This window comes from Pimephales promelas, chromosome 23 (assembly GCF_988280905.1).
Source record: "Pimephales promelas chromosome 23, fPimPro1.hap1.1, whole genome shotgun sequence".
NCBI classification, from domain to species: domain Eukaryota; kingdom Metazoa; phylum Chordata; class Actinopteri; order Cypriniformes; family Leuciscidae; genus Pimephales; species Pimephales promelas.
Genome location: NC_142791.1, coordinates 11,981,246 through 11,998,584, shown reverse-complemented (window position 1 = coordinate 11,998,584; position 17,339 = coordinate 11,981,246). Strand labels below are relative to the sequence as shown.

Genomic DNA, 17,339 nt, shown 5'->3' with positions numbered 1-17,339 from the left:
TTAAAAAAAAATAACACTGTCACAGTACGTCGGACAAAACCACACTACGTCGGGTTTTATGTTATTTTCTTAAAACAGTTGACTTATCCACAGAACTTTGGGCTTAAACAATATTTATAAAAATTTAAAACACTGCCACACATCGGGCAAAACCACACTGCTTCGGGTTTTTGTTTTAAATTTCACACAGCCACAGCCACTAATCTACTATACTATAAAACACAATCGTTGTGAAATAATTCTGTGACCACACTGCATCGGGTCTACTCAATTACTTTAGAATTTTTTCAGAACTATTACGACTTCACAATCGGTTTCAAGTAGGCTGCATACACTTTTGTTTCGGATACTTTAGAAACAACTGATCCAATATAATTCTGCCACCACACTACTTCGGGTTTATTCACTTAGAATCTTAAGAGAATTATAAGAGGCCAACACCAAGTTTCAGTTACTTTAGAAACAACAATTCCAACACAACTCTGCCGCCACACTGCTTCAGGCTGATTCAATTCCGTTAGAATCTTAAACAAAATCGTACAGAATAGGCTTAACAACTCCTCCTAACACGCAATAGTTGTGAAATAATTCTGTGACCACACTGCTTCGGGTTTATTCACTTACTTTGGAATCTCAACAGAATTATATAACAGACCGATCCTGAGTTTCAGTTACTTGTTTAGAAACTTTACACTTAAGCACTTTGTTTCAATTACTTTAGAAACAACAATTCAAATACAACTCTGTCACCACACTTCGGGTTGATTCAGTTCCGTTAGAATCTTAAACAAAATCGTACAGAATAGGCTTAACAACTCCTCTTGCTAAGACTGAATAATCCAAATTCTCTTCGGTCCTTAAATTTTCCTTTTCTAGATTTTTTTTTAACTAGGGGTTTCCTGACAAAACAGCACTTAGAATGAAAGAAAACAGCTTTTTCTTACCTTTTCCCCCGCTTTTTGTTGGAAACCTCCTGGAAGGGTGGCTCGCCAGTGTAAGAAAAAATGAAGTGGACGTCGAAGATCTCAAAAATTAAGTTTATTTACAGCATAGCAGTGGCAAGGCACACGAAGCACGTTGGGTTCACCTGCGTCATGAACCCCGAACTCATCCCAGCGCAAACCTATTATACAGTATTACATCTGTTTTCCCCCTCAGCATGTAAATGAAGCTTTCTCTTAAATGTAAATCAAGACAAACAGATTCGTCTTCTCTATCAGCGTGGAGCTGAAACTCTGTCTTTAAATTGAAGAGAACGATACAAGTGTTAGAGTGATACGGTCAAATGTTTAAAGGTGATAACAATGAACCTTTGGTCTAATAAAACATCGGTACCTAGTCAATCGTTCTCTGAGTTTTGTTTTCATGATAATCGAATGTAAAGAGTTTTATCTCTAAAAACTGTTTAGCATATATTGCTAGTAATGGCTGGGGGCATTGAGTAAGTAAAAAGAAATCGCTAGTTTATACCACTAACAAGGCTCAAAATACCCCCACACTCACACAGTAACATAATGAGGCTCCATGCATGCAAAACGAAGCATTGAGAACTTTGTAAGTGTACAGACCGTTTAATAAGAAGATACTTTATGAAGACAGGTATACAGGCAGGAGCCATCTTAAAAAATAGTCTCGATAAGTCGATCCCCAATGCCCCCATTACTAGCATTATATGCTAAACAGTTTTTAGAGATAAAACTCTTTACATTCAATTATCATGAAAACAAAACTCAGAGAACGGTCGACTAGGTACTGATGTTTTATTAGACCAAAGGTTCATTGTTCGCCGGAGTTCTCCTTTAACTGACCAGCTGAGCAGTGGTGTAGTCTACTTTTTTGTAGTGAGTATACTGTGATATAACAGCACTTCAGTTTAGGATCTAATGCTCACTATTAACCGGTTTCATTACATGCAAAGGCATGGTTTTATAATCACTGTTGTCCCAAATGTGAGTTAGGTTAGTTAGGGGGGTTCAGGGAAAAAATGTATTTCTCTGATCTACATATGTGCAATTTTAGGATGTTTTGAAGGCCAAAAAAATTAGATAACAGCTTTAAAACCAAGTCAGTGGGCACTGGGCATGCTGATTATTTCTCTCTCCTCATCAGCATCACCCCCTTTTTCTCTTTGTTTTTATCTTGCCCTGTCTCTTCCACTCCTAAAGCTGAGCTTTGACTGATATAGGCTTTTCATTTTTGTCTGTCAGTGAAGAAAGTAAACATAGGGTCAACTGATTTTGCCTATGAATAATTTTTCTCGGACACGTTTATTCACTGAAAGCTACTGAAGCTAGGTAATTAAGTTTATTAAATGCATTCAAAACATATAGGCTACACATTCATTATTGATCTTATGCCTAAAACAGGGCCATAGACGGGGCTTTATAATCAAAGAGGTCCTAAATTTGAGGTTGGTGCTTCAAATTTTTTAATTTCTCTGATGTAAATTTCAAGACGTTTGCAAGATCAAAAAAGGATAAGAAATGTGATACAGTGGTTTACAATTAAACAAATTTCCACCAGTAAAATGTTGTCCTCTAGCTTTAATAATCTTTCATATGCTTTCTTTTACCATTAAAAATATATATTCAGATTTTTTTTACTGTACCTTATCTGTGTCACTTCATGAACTAAAAAGTCTAGTTTGAGTCTATATACTTTATCTAAAAAAAAAAAAAATAGATAAAATCACATCACCTCAGGTAACAAAAAAGAAAAAGTCTCATCTTTTACAGTTTTGTTTAAATGTTAACTCTGAGTTTAATTGATTGATACGCCATGAGAAGTACAAAACCACAAAAAAATAAGTTGAGAGTCTCAGATTGGAGTGAATATGTGCCAGTTTGTAGTTAATCTAATGTTTCTGTTGAAAATTTGTTCTTGAGGTTTGCCTTCACTTAGCCAACAAAGTGAAATAAGTTCCTCTAAAAACTTTCAACATATAATGGGGAAAATTCTTCAAGACCAAAAAAACATTTATTCAGTTGTTTTTTTTTTTAAGTCTGAAGGCATTTACTTTTAGTGGTAAAAAAAGCAATTTAATTAGCATGAAATTAAACTTGATATGACTCCAACAATGAAAGAGTCTAATGGAAGAGTCAATTTTTGAAAAACAGAAATGAAAGGAAAAAAAAAAATAGGCAGACTTTATGCCCAATAAAAGTCAGGATAATAATTTGGCAAATGAAGTCTTTATGTTTAAAGCTAACATTAAATATCTTGTAACTAATAACGTTCTTGTGTGTACCAACATGGTTTCCATGAAATGTTCTGTAATCAGGGAAACATTTGCTTTTAAATAACTTCATAATCAGGTTGTGATTCATCACATCATGTAGTTTGACACCATGACAGGTGCGGTGGTGATAAAAAAAAACAAAAAAAAAACAATAGTCCAGACACTGATAAATTTAAAGAAGGAAATGTTTCTTAAGAGAGCTTAGAGATTATAGGTCACTGGAGGCTGTTAAACAATTTCACCTTTTGTTTCGCACAGTAACTTCCTTAATGTTAGAAAAATAAAAGAAACATAATGATGGTAACACAAACCAGTCAAATGTTTCAACTCACCTGATTGGATTTATGTTTTTTTATAAATTTATGTTGAATTTATGTATATATTTAAATGTCGCATACTTCCAATTAATATTTCGGTTACACTTTATTTCGATAGTCCATTTCAGACTTTTTACTTACATAAATAACTTTGCAACTGCATGTTAACTAACAGTCAGTATTAGACTGTAATAGACTGTTCAGTTAGGGTTAGATAAAGATTCAGATTAGAATAAGTTGACATGTGCAAAGTTACTTAGAGTCAGTAGAATGGCTCTTGGTGGACCATCACAATAAAATGTTAGCAGATACAGACAGTGTATACCAATACTCTAATAATACTCTAATGATGGTAGTTGCAAAGTTACTTAAATTTAGTATCTATTTCATGAATTCCTACCAACTGTAAAAAATATTTTCAAGATTTGTTACATTTTGTCACAACGTATTTTTTGTCAAATCAACTTTATAATAATTTATTTAGTTGAGATAACTTATTATTTTGAGTTTCTGATGATTAAATTAATCTCCTTCATTGTATTAACTCACTTTTTCCAGTTCAATCAACTTAAAATTTTAAGGCAACCAGGTTACTTACTTTTTTAAGTTAAACCAACAATATTTTTTTTACAGTGTCACAACATTTTTTCTTTTGTCAAATCAACTTAAATAATTTATTTAGTTCAGATAACATATAATTTTGAGTTTCTGATGGTTAAATCATTCTCCTTCATTGTATTAACTCATTTTTTTCCAGTTCAATGAACTTAAAATTTTAAGGCAACCAGGTTACTTACTTTTTTAAGTTAAACCAACAATATTTTTTTTACAGTGTACACTAAAAAAAATAATATGCTTTATCTAATCAATAAAATTGTGGCAACATATTACAAGCAATATTATTAATTAAATTGTACAAATTAGAATTAAATAGAATATTAATTTGATTAACTATTACTCAATTCTAATTTGTTCAATTTAATAAATAATATTGCTTGTAATAAGTTGCCACGATTTTATTGAGATAAAGCATATTAATTTTTACATTGTATGTTCTTTTCATTCTGCTTAACATCAAAGATGATATTTTGAAGAAAATTGGGGTTACACTTTATTTCGATAGTCACTTTAGACATTCTACTAACTATAAGTAACTTTTCAACTACATGTCAACTAAGTGTCATTAGAGTATAAGTAGGCTGTAGTAGACTGTCAGTAGACTGTTAGGTTAGGGTTAGGTGTTAGGGTTCAGGTTAGGAGAACAAGTTGACTTGTAGTTGCTTAGTTGAATGTCTGTTGGGGGACCAACAAAATAAAGTGTTAGCAGATATTAAGCTAACAGTCTACTAATACTCTAATGATAATTAGTTGACATGTAGCGGGAAAGTTACTAATAGTAAGTTGAATGTCTAAAGTGGACTGTCAAAATAAAGTGTTACCAAAATTGGAAACTCAAAAACATAGGAGCCTATTGACCTGCATTGGACAAAAAACACTCAGACATTTGTCAAAACATTATGTTTTATGTTCCACAGAAGAAACACATAAAGATTTGGAATGACATGATATAAGGGGGGAATTAATGACAGAATATTTTTAGTGAACCATTTAAATGTTTTAAATGTTTTTTGGCTTTAAATGTTTTCTGTCAGTATTAAGAAGATAAGTAGAGAAATCTGTAACTATTGTCCTTGCATTCCTGTAATGTAGAACAATTAAGAGTAAATAAGTGTCAGACTGTCACCTCAAATAAATCGATAAATCAAACTTGACATGGTAAATGTCCTTCGGTGAAAAGGAAGAAGGAAGTAAACCAGTTGCCCCACCTATGACTACGACTAGTGATGCTGAGCAGAGTGAGGATGAGGGACGGTATAAAGCTCGGCCAAACTCCATCCAGTTCACAACACACTCTGAGCCTGCAGTCCAGAACCAGAGAGCCTGAGAACTGCCACAAGGTGAGAAATGCACAAATTCTCTTCAAGTTTCTTTTTTGTCAGTTTAATTGCAATTAAAAAAAGCAGTATAACGAAACTCTGTTATGTTGATTGCAAATGCAAAGAATTTAGAATAAATAATAATAATGTTTAATTGACTTTTTATTCTGGGCTGTTAATTCTTAGCATTATATTGTCCTATTAAAATGTAAAATATAAATAATCTTAAAACAATTTATTTAGTTTAAATTAAAGTTAAATTAAAGTGCCATTTTACACCACTAAGCAGTCTAAAAAATACTTTAAGTTAATTAATCATAGAATTTTTCACTTAAATGAAGAGGAAAATTGTTGAAATGTATAAAACAGTGCAACTTTCAAAAAAAAATATGTCTCAATTTGTGTTTCAGAGATGCATCTTCCCACTTTTCTTTTTTTGTTGGGGTGCTGTTGTGCCCTTTCAATGGGTGGTAAGTTTTACAAAAATCGAATTAACAATATAGAATCAAATCATATCAAAACAGTTGTTTCTGGTGGAAGAAATAGTCTCTTTAGTTTCATGATTCAATTTCATGATTACATATATCACTTCCTAACTTCACATTGCTGCATTTTGTAAAGTAAAGTAATAGATAAATTGCAGCTTTCACTAAAATTAGTCATCATTAGCCTCTCTAGGACCATATCATGATGTAATGCCCTTTTCTATTTTAGCAGCAGAAGAGAGTCCCGGGAGACGTTTCATTCTAGATTCAATTGAGGAAGCAAAGCAAATAGTAGATGCTGCTTACAAGTATTCTCGTGATGAGTGAGTCAAATTTTAAGAATATTGCTCAATATTCCTGTGCCATCATCAGTCATTGATCTATTTTATTTTTATAAATCTCCCCACTTCCAGGAGTTTAGCAAGGGTGCGCAGAGATGTCATCAAGCCTTCGGACAAGCTACGTCTGCTGAAACAGCCAGCTCGAAAAACACGAGAGGCGGTGAGAGCCGCGGACTACATGGGGCAAACGCTCAGACTGATCAGTGAGAAAGCTCATCATGTACACAAGAGGTCCATCAATGCCACAGGTATGAGGATAAAATACTTTGCCAAACTAGCAAAGCTCAGAAAAGATCCATCACTGACTGATGTTCCTTGCTTTAAACTGTCATTATGTGTTTTCCCCTAGATCTGCTCACTCGAGACGAGCTTAACACGATTACACGTCTGACAGGCTGTGCTGCTCAAATCCAGCCCCCTTCTTGTAGAACCACACCCAACATGAACAAGTATCGAACTGCCAACAATGTCTGCAACAACAGGTCTGTCTTGTCCTCCATATTCAGAGAGGTCTTCAAGACTCAGTATTTGCCTCGCTAAACAACTAAATGTATCATTCCCAGGAGGAACCCCCTTCTTGGTGCATCCAACACCCCTTTTGCCCGATGGTTGCCTGCTGAATATGAGGATGGCATTTCTCAGGCCAAAGGGTGGGATCCCAACAAATTGCACAATGGTGCAGCGCTGCCCCTGGTATGATGGAGATGATTATGAATAGTTTACTGAAGTCTACTTTACAATCAAGTAGGCCACCAATCAGTTAACAATGTCTGACTTCTGTCCACCTTTTTGATTCCAGGTCAGACTGGTTTCCAATCATATTCTAAGCACTGCAGATGCTGACGTAGAGAGTGATCGTGACTTTACCTTCATGCTTACCATATTTGGGCAATGGGTTGACCATGATCTGACTTTTACACCCAACTCACCAAGCATTAGGTCCTTCAGCAGTGGCCTCAACTGTGATTTGAGCTGTGAGCGCTCTGAACCCTGCTTCCCGATTCCGGTCAGTCAAAGATTGTCCTTCTCTCAGATATTGTCTCACTATTGTTGTTTTATAAAAAAACTATATTTCATGCTATATTTATGGTCAAAACACAGGCTCCACCAGGAGATCAACGCCTGCGCCCTGCGTCCTGCCTCCCTTTCTTCCGTTCATCACCAGCCTGTGGTTCTGGAAACACTGCCTATATGTTTGGTGGGGTCCCCAAAGTTCAGGAACAGATCAACGCTCTAACAGCTTTCCTAGATGCTGGACAGGTTTACGGAGCAGAAGATGGGCTAGCAAAAGCACTGCGAGACCTGACTAATGATGGTGGTCTTCTGCGTGTCAACGATCAGTTCCAGGACAATGGACGAGAGCACCTGCCCTTTACTAGTGTAAAAAATAACATGTGTGCCACGCGTGGGAAAATCCTCAATGACACCACCCTGACAGAGGTGCCTTGCTTCACTGCAGGTCAGTCAATTTTTCATTCTTAGAAAATCTTTTGCCTTCATAAGCAAGTCCTCCAGGACCATTGAAACTCTGAAATCCAGTTTGAGAAACCCTGATCTAAAATGTATGGTATTCGCACTGCTCCATGTGGCAAATGCTAATAAACTCTTGATGTGTGTAGGGGATGTTCGTGTTGATGAGAATATTGCTCTTACCTCATTACACACACTTTTCGTGAGAGAGCACAATAGATTGGCTCGTACCCTCCATGTGCTCAATCCTACCTGGAGTAGTGAAACCCTCTATCAAGAGGCAAGAAAAATTGTGGGTGCCTACAACCAGGTAAATTAAATTGAAATTAAGTTTATTGAAAAGCACATTAACAGCAACAAACAGTTACATGTGGAGTACAACATATATTCAACCTCTCCTTACTCTTTTAGATCTTGGTGATTAAGGAATACTTGCCAATAATTGTGGGCCCTGATGCTTACAATAGAAACCTTGGACCATATCCAGGTTACAATGATAATGTGGATCCTACCATTGCAAACGTCTTTGCCACTGCAGCTTTCCGTTTTGCCCACTTGGCCATCCAACCCATTATATCTCGTCTTGATGAAAATTACCAGAACCATCCTCAATTTCCAAGTGTGCCCCTCTATGAGGCCTTCTTCACCCCGTGGAGGGTGATATTCGAGGGTGAGTTTGTGAGGCTTCTTACATCATGCCTAAAGAGTCCCAAATCTGTCTTCTTTACATCTTTTTTTATTCTGCTTTGTTTTTTGCTTAGGGGGCATCGATCCTCTGCTCCGTGGATTGATTGGTCGGCCAGCAAAACTGAATACGCAGGACCACATGATGGTGGATGCTCTTAGAGAGAGACTGTTTGCCTTTACAGCCCACATTGCTTTGGACTTGGCCGCCCTCAATATGCAAAGAAGCCGTGACCACGCTATACCAGGTAAATATTCTGGACTCATTCATATGCACACCAAATCTTGGAACCCTTTAATCTGAACCATGTGAAGCCAACTCAGCTTCATGCTGCATTATCGCTGCATGTGTTTTTGAGAGAAGACTTACCGGGTATCCATTTCTTGTTCCTCATAAGGCTATAATGCATGGCGACGGTTCTGTGGACTGTCTGCACCTCAGAATGAGCAAGAATTGGCTGTGGTGATGAACAACACTGAACTGGCTCGCAGGCTGATTAAGCTTTATGGCACCCCTGAGAACATTGACATTTGGTTGGGAGGTGTTTCTGAGCCTTTTGTTCCTGGTGGCCGTGTTGGTTCTCTTTTTGCCTGCCTAATCTCTAGACAGTTCCAGCACATTCGCGAGGGTGACAGGTAAAGATTTCTGTGTATGTAGTCCAGTGGTGTCCAATCCCTCTCCTGAAGTGCCACTATCCTCCACCAACCCTGATTAAACACACCTGAACCTGCTAATCAAGGTATTCAGGAAACTTTGAGATGAATGCACTGTGGCAGGTTGGAGCTAAACTCTGCAGGACACTGACCCTCCGGGAGAAAGATTGGACATCCCTGATTCAGTCAATGAGACTAAATGGTGTTTAGGAGGTGTTAACACCAGGTGTCTCATTGTGTCCAGGTTATGGTGGGAGAACAAAGGAGTGTTTACAACCAAACAAAAAGCATCTCTGGACTCTGTGTCGCTGGCCCGCATCATCTGTGACAACACTGGAATCGGCAGAGTTCCCAGAGATCCTTTCCGCTTCACCAGTTCAGACAAGTTCGTTAACTGTAGGGAAATCCCCGTCTTAGACCTCAACCCTTGGATTGAAATTGGTAAGTTTCTTACAAGCATTTTCTGGTGTGTGGACTTTTTGTTTACTTTTGAAACTGGTAAGGCACCATAGTATTTGAGCTCTTAAATCCTTGTGCTATAGTCATAGTAATTGGTCATAGCTATGGTCATAGTAAGCTTTTTTTTTCTATGTGCCTGTAGAGTACCTTATTTATGGTAGTATAGGCACATACCAGGTTTTTAAGACATGTCATAATCTATTTGCATGGTCACCATGGTTTGGTTCACCTGTGATTTGGTATTTGGCCTTCCAGGTGATGGTGATATCAGCATATCAGACATCGGAAATGAGGTTAGACAAGTTTTCTTTTTCTTCTAATTGCAAGAAAAAGAGCGTGTGATGACATTGTGCACTTGATTGATTAGCTTAAATGGCAATTAATTCACTGCAAAATCTCCAAACTGGACACAACTTGAGTAGTTTTTTCTTTAATGTACACTGGTACAGTGACATAAATTCATACACTTGGATGTCAAAACTTTCAAGCAGTGTTTTATGACTGCACATGAACTACACCAAACCTTTTCAAGCTGTTTAGTCCTTTCTACCTTTTGCATACTTCAAGGAATTTTGCTTGGGTCACGGGCCTCTTTTGCATTTTAAACTGATTTATTTTACTTTAATGCAAACAGTTTGGCTTATAGTGCAAACATAAAACATCTATGCATTAACCCTCATATCCAGATACCATACAAGGACCTCCAGGACCCAGAGGACCTCCAGGGGAACCTGGTAAGCAAGCCATGGATCAAACTATCTAAATCAAAATAATCCTCCAACAAAGCTGCCAACCTCACTAATTTTTTATTTTTATTTTTAAGCCATATACTGAAACAGAACAAACCAACAGATACAAGTTTTTAATTGTTTTATCTAATATTTCATTTTCCCAGGTCCACAAGGTGTAGCAGGCCCACCTGGACCTCCAGGACCTCCAGGACCCCCAAATAATACGACCGGACAAAATTCTGCCTTCTTTGCTTTTCTTGGCACCACCCTTCCTGCCTCTGCTAAGGTGATTGTGTTCAGTCGGGTCCTTTACAATGGACAGAACCATTATAACCAAAAATCAGGGCTGTTCATCTGCCAGGTTCCTGGTGTATATGAATTTCAGTTCTCATGCATAGGAACTCAGACTTTGGGCACTGTGACCTTAAAGAAAAATAATGCTGTACAGCTAAATGCTGAAAAAATCGTCTTTAATACGCGAACATTAGCTGAAGGAAAGGTCATACTGAACCTACAGATAGGAGACCGTGTGTTTATAGAGGTTTCTCGGGGTGCTAATGGTATTACCACTTCCAGCTATTTCTCTGGCCATATTCTCTTCCCTGTTTGAGACTATTACTTTTAAAGCACTACTCTTTTTCTTTTTATGTAGCTCTTGTTTTTATGTATGTTTGCTTTTTGCGAAGGATAAACAAAATAAAGAAAAAAACTTTATATCAATTCATTATCTGGCTTGTTCTACTTTCTAAATGGTGGGGGGTGTCCAGTCACATTTCTGTAGCATTAGTTTTGTTTGCTCATCTTCATTTTGCAAAGTTTGTATTTAAAGGTCATGGATGACATACTAATTATATATATATATATATATATATATATATATATATATATATATATAAACTGTCAAAAAAGAGAAATTCTGTGACTATTGAAGATTTAGGGGGAACCCATTATAACAGGAACATGACATTTTATGAATAAATTCTTCAGTGAGAATGTTAATGACAGTCCAGCAGCAATTCACAGCAGAGACAGAACCAGACAAATAAGTAACAGAGAAAACAGGGCATAATTTCTGACAAAATGCCTATAAAACACTGGGTGGTGCGGTGACTCCCCAAATGAGACAAATCAGAAAGCCTGGCAGATTTAAAGACTTTATTGAGTTTCTTGTTGAGGAAATAGCATGTACTAAGGTGTAAAATTTAAAAGATGTTGCTTTCAGGTTAAAATGGAAATGTAAGAGGAATTTTAACATTGGGGGAAAAAAGTTAATGTTCTGAAGTGATCACTTCGTGGCACTTTGTCATATTGATTATGACAGTTCAGTAAGTTTCTAATTCCCAAAGTAAAGGCTATGTTTAATTCAAAGCAAAGGGGAGATTCCATGTATAAATTGTAAAGCGGATGTCTTTACATTTCACAGGGAGACGAGTAAAGACACAAGTTGAGTTCACAAACAGTCTGCATCGATTTTATTTTACATCACACCTGTGATCTTAAAAACTTTTTCTCTAAAAGAATTGTGCTTAAATGCTTCAAATTAGCTTTGTGGACAATATAAATTGTCTATGAAATGTTAAGATTTTTTTACTGCAACAAAAATTGTTGGTTTAACTTAAAAAAGTAAGTAACCTGGTTGCCTTAAAATTTTAAGTTGATTGAACTGGAAAAAGTGAGTTAATACAATGAAGGAGATTAATTTAATCATCAGAAACTCAAAATAATAAGTTATCTCAACTAAATAAATTATTTAAGCTGATTTGACAAAAGAAAAAATGTTGTGATAACAAATCTTGATTTTTTTTTTTTTTTTTTTTTTTAACAGTGTAACATTATTATTATTATTATTATTATTATTATGGATGAACTGGAGTGGATAATGAAAGAAAGGCAGCCACAAATGTCCATCATACATTTAAACTCTTTCAGTATAAGTTGTTTGAGAGAATGTCCACTGCTGAAATTGACTTTGAAGCAGAATATAATAAAATATAATATAGTTTTATTTTGTTTGCAATTTGTCACTATATAATTCCCATACTTCCAATAAATATTTCGGTACACTTTATTTCGATAGTCCACTTCAGACATTCTCCTCAATATAATTAGAATTGCATAGTGAGTCGATTACTCAGTTTGTCAAAAAAGAGTTCCATAGCTTGCGACCGAAATAACAAAGACAGACCCACCCATTTTTAGCCGTGTTTTTGGCACAACCAACAAATTCCCATTTTATGTTTGGAGCGATCTTGCTGGAATATGTCTATTCAACAAATTGGAAAAGGTAAATCGGGGCAGTTCCATTAAGATATTTAAAAACTAATAAGAGGATCTCTTGAATTCAATTCTGAATGATACAGGCAGCCAGTGAAGGGATCTGAGTAATGTGATTTCTAATTTTAGAGTGAGTTAGCATTCGTGCAGCTGCATCCTGAAATCTTTGTAAGCGTTTAATAGAGCTTAATAGAGGTAAACCAGCAAAGACGCTATTGCAAGTCTAGACGCCTAACAAATGCATGATCAAGTTCTCTGTTTATCATACCGATAACAGCTCTGTCTTATCTTTGTTTAGCTGTTAAACGTTCTGTGGCATCCACAATTTTATGCTCTCTATGCAGGACAGTTGGGTGGAAATTGAATTGTGTGCATCTGGTGCAAGTTAAAGAAAGAGTTGAGTGTCTGAAATGAAATATATTTTATTGATTACTTACACCAGCAAAAGGAAGCATGTATAGGTTAAATAATAGAGGACACACTATTGAGCCTTTAGGGAGCCCACAAGAAATGATGTAATGCCGAGGTGCAGATGCCCATTGTAACAAAGTATTCCCTTTTGCTTAAATAGGATCTGAACCAGTCTAGCAGTGAGAGGAGGGTGAGATAGCAGGGCTCGAAATTAACCTTTTCACTTGGTCGCACTGGTGCTCCCAATTCCAAAAAGTTAGGGGCATCAGCTTAAATTTAGGAGCACCCACCAAAAGTTTTACACCATAGCCTATATTGGGGGAATGCCAGAGTCACTGTCGAGCCCTCATGAGGTGGCCCTAGAGATGTCCCTTATTCGGCTCAATCCAGACGGCTGTTGCTGGTCCACTGGGGACACCACACTGCAGCCGTCGTGTGTGCCACCACCATATGGAAAGAAGCGTAAATGGATGGAGAAGCATAGTTTACTGTAAAGCTACATCTTAGTTTGTGCTTATCTTGGCGAAAGCCGAGTACAAATCACCATGAAGTTTTAACATCTACTCTTGTGTAATGGAAATCATGAATATGAGTTTTTTTTAAAACCTAATATAATCAAATTATTACAAGTACTGGTAGATTTTTGGAATCTGATTACTTAAGATAACATGCAATCAGTTACTACCCAGCTCTGAATATTGTAACATGCAAAACTGTTCTATGACTGCAGAGCTTAGGCCTAACCCTGCCGATTGATAATATTTTTTTAATAATAATATATTGATAATAATAATAATATTTCAGATATTTTTTTAAAACAAAATCTAATATCAAAATCTAAAATCATCTTGTAAAAAAGTAATATTTTATATAAAAAAAAGTACAATATTTTCCTCTGAGATGAAGAGGACTTGAATAAAATCTAAAGTACTGAAAACTTTTACTTAGTAAATGTATTTCATTACATTCCACCACTGGTTATTTGGAAAATGAAACCAACATTTATTGTCAAATTGTTGCTAACTATTGCTGCATCCCTGTGTTGTTCAATGGGATGATCTGTTCTTACCAACTGTGATAACTGATGTTGATGAATAAGTAACGTTTGAACTGGACTTTTTAAGTTATATTCAACTGCCTAAAATCAAAACAGGATTGAAAACCTATCTATAATTGTTCACATTGGTCCATTTATGTACAAAACCTATTAAATCGAATGTTGGCATAATATGAATCAACAACTGAACCTTTATTGTATTTTTTTATTTGTGTCAGTAGATTATGCAAGTTTATAGAAGCTCAAAGCTTACATTTAAAATTGTAATCTGCCAGTTTCTCTAAAATAAAACTGTTATCACCGGTGCAACTTAAAGAAAGGCCACGAAGGGTCCATCTATCTTTCATTTCATGGGAAACAAGGCCACATTTGTAGGCTGCATTTGAAGAAGCCTTCAAAGGAGCCTTGGATTTTGGCTAATCGGTTATATCGCTCTCATTTAACAAATCTCAGTCCGTCCTATGAAGGATGCGACCTTCATAGGATGCAGCCCCTGATTTGGGACACAACTGTATCAGCTTACAGCAGGCACCTGCTGTGCAGTAATGAACTAACGTTTTGTAGAAAAATTAAAACTCGCACAAATGCCCCCCAATATATGTTGAGGTCGCACAGATTACATTTCGGGAGCATATTCAACCAAAATGGTTGCAATTTCAAGCCTTGGATGACATGAGCTCCATGAAGGTTGTGGCAGAATCAGCAGTGAGATAATGCTTATTGAAAGTTTTCTTATCACTCATAGATTTGGAACATACTGAAATCTCAAAAAAGACAAAATAATGGTCAGATAGGGCAACATCTACAATAGAGTGTCTGTGTGTGTGTGTATTGTTGGGACGGGGGTAACTACATGATTATGTGAGGCCAAACACATTTAGTATAACTAAAAAATGAACAGTCAATGGATCAGAAATTACATCCATACGGATATTGAACTCACCTGTGATTAAGACATATTCAAAGTCTGTTAAAATCCTAGAAAGCAGTTCTCCAAGATCATCAAGAATGCCTTTGTTAAAGGAGGATGGTAGAGAACTAATAAAATAGAATGTTCAGATGCGTAGAGAAATACTGTTGACAGCATAACAGACAGGCAACTCTACCACCCTTCTTATTAAGTCTAGGGACACTGAAATATCTAAAATCTGGTGGAGATGATTCATTTAAGACAAAGTGTGTATAAAAAAGTGTGTTTAAGCCATGTTTCTGTCGGGTCAGGAAGATAATGTCCAGATTGCTGATTAGGAATTTCATTAGAGCCTGCATGTTTCCTGCAAGGAAATGTACTTTTGATACTAAAGTTCTTTTAAAAGCAAGTACTTCTGTACTTTTTTTTTTTTTTTTTTTTTTTTAGCTAAAGTAAAAATCTGTCTTTACAACTTTCACTTGTATGGAGTAATATTTGACTATAGTATCTGTACTTTCACTCAAGTAATAAAAGTTGTGTACTTTGTTACCTCTGCATTTTAGACCAAGTAATAGTGAGTGAGTGTGACCTGACGCATCAGTGATTGCCAGAAGAATTGCGTGATAACTTTATTATGTCTGTTCTGTCTATCATCTCAGTGAGCTGTTAGGGGTTTGGCATGTGCAGTAATGCAAACTGAGTGTTTTTTTTTTTTCGTGAGAAGGACCAGGGCACATATGTATAAACCGCTCAGACAAAAATTTTAATGAAAGTCTGAAGTGTGTCAAAATTCTAAGAAAGCATCATTTTAATCTTATTCATAAACTTAAGAATAAGTATGATTCATAAAGATTCCCAAGTGTTAAGGTCTCAGCTTATAAATTATTTAATAGTCCTGGAGAGGTATCCTAACCTAGGAGTAACAAGATGGCAGCACAGAGAGGAGGAGAACACTTTCCAATGCACATACAATGTATTGGAGTTAAATGATGACGGAGTTGATCAGACGATAAAAGTTTGATCATCAAGGTGTTTTTTTTAGTAACTGGTCTTTTAGAAATGTGACCAATGATGTTGTAATTACAACATTTATACAACAGTTATTAATATTCAACTGGTCCTCTCTTGTTTTTTTCATGTGTTCATAATTTCATTGTGACAGCCTTGTCAAAATTGTACAGACACATTTTTGGCATATTTCATTGTGTTATCACAAATAAAACAATGGACTCCAGTCACAACTACACAATATGCTTATATATTTTTTAACACATTTTAACACTATTTGAAAAAAGGGTGAATATGTAAATTTTCCTATGCCAACATAATACCTCCTTCTACCACATTTGATTAAATCACTGACCCCTTCCCCATCAGCCAATCACAATGGGCATAGTTAGTAGGCATGTTGACATCATCCATATAGCAACGAGGTCAACCCCACCCTTTCTCTTAGCTTTAGACATCTCTCTGTTCCTTGGTAAAAGTTGGTCTCTGGAGCTTTGTGAATAGGTTTTTTAGAGAAAATGATTCCCTCAGAACTTTTACTGCTATTTAGGAGAACTCTTTGTGGTAAGATAAAATATTTTGTGAATACGGCCCCTGTGTGACTTTCTTTCATTCTGCTGAACACAAATGAAGATATTTTGAAGAACTTTGGGACATCATCATAGGATCCTTTTAAACTGCATTGGACAAAAAACATTGAGGTATCTGTCAAAATATCTTATTTTATGTTCCACAGAAGAGAGACATACAGGTTTGGAATGACATGAGGGTGAGTAAATAATGACAGAACTTTCATTTTTGGCGGGTAAACTATAAATCTAAAAAATCTTGTTATGTAGAGCGACGAAAAGTAAATAAGTGTTTGACTCAAATAAATATGTAAATAAATCAAACTCCACAAATGGTAAATGCACTTGTTGTGATAGGAAGAAGGAAGTAAACCAGTTGCCCCACCTCCGAATCCCTCAGTGATGCTGAGCAGAGTGAGGATGAGGGACGGTATAAAGCTCGGCCAAACTCCATCCAGTTCACAACACACTCTGAGCCTGCAGTCCAGAACCAGAGAGCCTGAGACCTGCCACAAGGTGAGAAATGCACAAATTCTCTTCAAGTTTCTTTTTTGTCAATTTAATTGGATTTTTTTTAAACGTAGTATCACACAACTCTGTTATGTTGATTGCAAATGCAGATAATTTAGAGTAAATAATTTACATTTAATAGAAACTTCTTAATCTAGATTGATTTTTTTCTTTCAGAATGAATTGTATTTTTTTTCTTAAAATGTAAAATATGTACAATTTTAAAACTACATTTTATTTAAAAATAGAAAATGTCTACACAGTATAAAATAGATTTTTCTTTT

At 36.0% G+C, this 17,339-nt stretch overlaps 1 protein-coding gene across 3 annotated transcripts; it reads left to right on the top strand.

The window, feature by feature from the left end:
• Positions 1–5,382: 5,382 nt before the first annotated feature.
• On the top strand, positions 5,383–11,043 carry LOC120481682 (eosinophil peroxidase-like). 3 transcript variants are annotated; one of them, XM_039675454.2, is made up of 16 exons: positions 5,384–5,513; positions 5,903–5,962; positions 6,207–6,300; positions 6,391–6,566; positions 6,668–6,800; positions 6,882–7,011; positions 7,118–7,324; positions 7,420–7,777; positions 7,938–8,098; positions 8,200–8,458; positions 8,550–8,720; positions 8,871–9,108; positions 9,371–9,567; positions 9,841–9,878; positions 10,272–10,319; positions 10,481–11,043. In XM_039675454.2, exons 2-16 carry the CDS (start codon positions 5,905–5,907, stop codon positions 10,493–10,495), a joined length of 2,283 nt encoding a protein of 760 aa, XP_039531388.2. In that variant the 5' UTR covers positions 5,384–5,513; positions 5,903–5,904; the 3' UTR covers positions 10,496–11,043. The 3 variants fall into 3 exon arrangements, with proteins under 3 accessions (XP_039531387.2, XP_039531386.2, XP_039531388.2); XM_039675453.2 differs by lacking the exon at positions 9,841–9,878 and having other exon boundaries at positions 5,383–5,513; positions 6,210–6,300; XM_039675452.2 differs by lacking the exon at positions 9,841–9,878 and having other exon boundaries at positions 5,383–5,513.
• Positions 11,044–17,339: the final 6,296 nt, after the last annotated feature.

Excerpts from the sequence above, each read along its gene's own strand:
- LOC120481682 (XM_039675452.2), top strand. The coding sequence starts at position 5,905 with ATGCATCTTCCCACTTTTCTTTTTTTGTTGGGGTGCTGTTGTGCCCTT. Across the intron at positions 8,721-8,870 it reads CCGTGACCACGCTATACCAG|GCTATAATGCATGGCGACGG; the intron begins GTAAATATTCTG and ends GTTCCTCATAAG. Across the intron at positions 9,568-10,271 it reads CAACCCTTGGATTGAAATTG|ATACCATACAAGGACCTCCA; the intron begins GTAAGTTTCTTA and ends CCTCATATCCAG.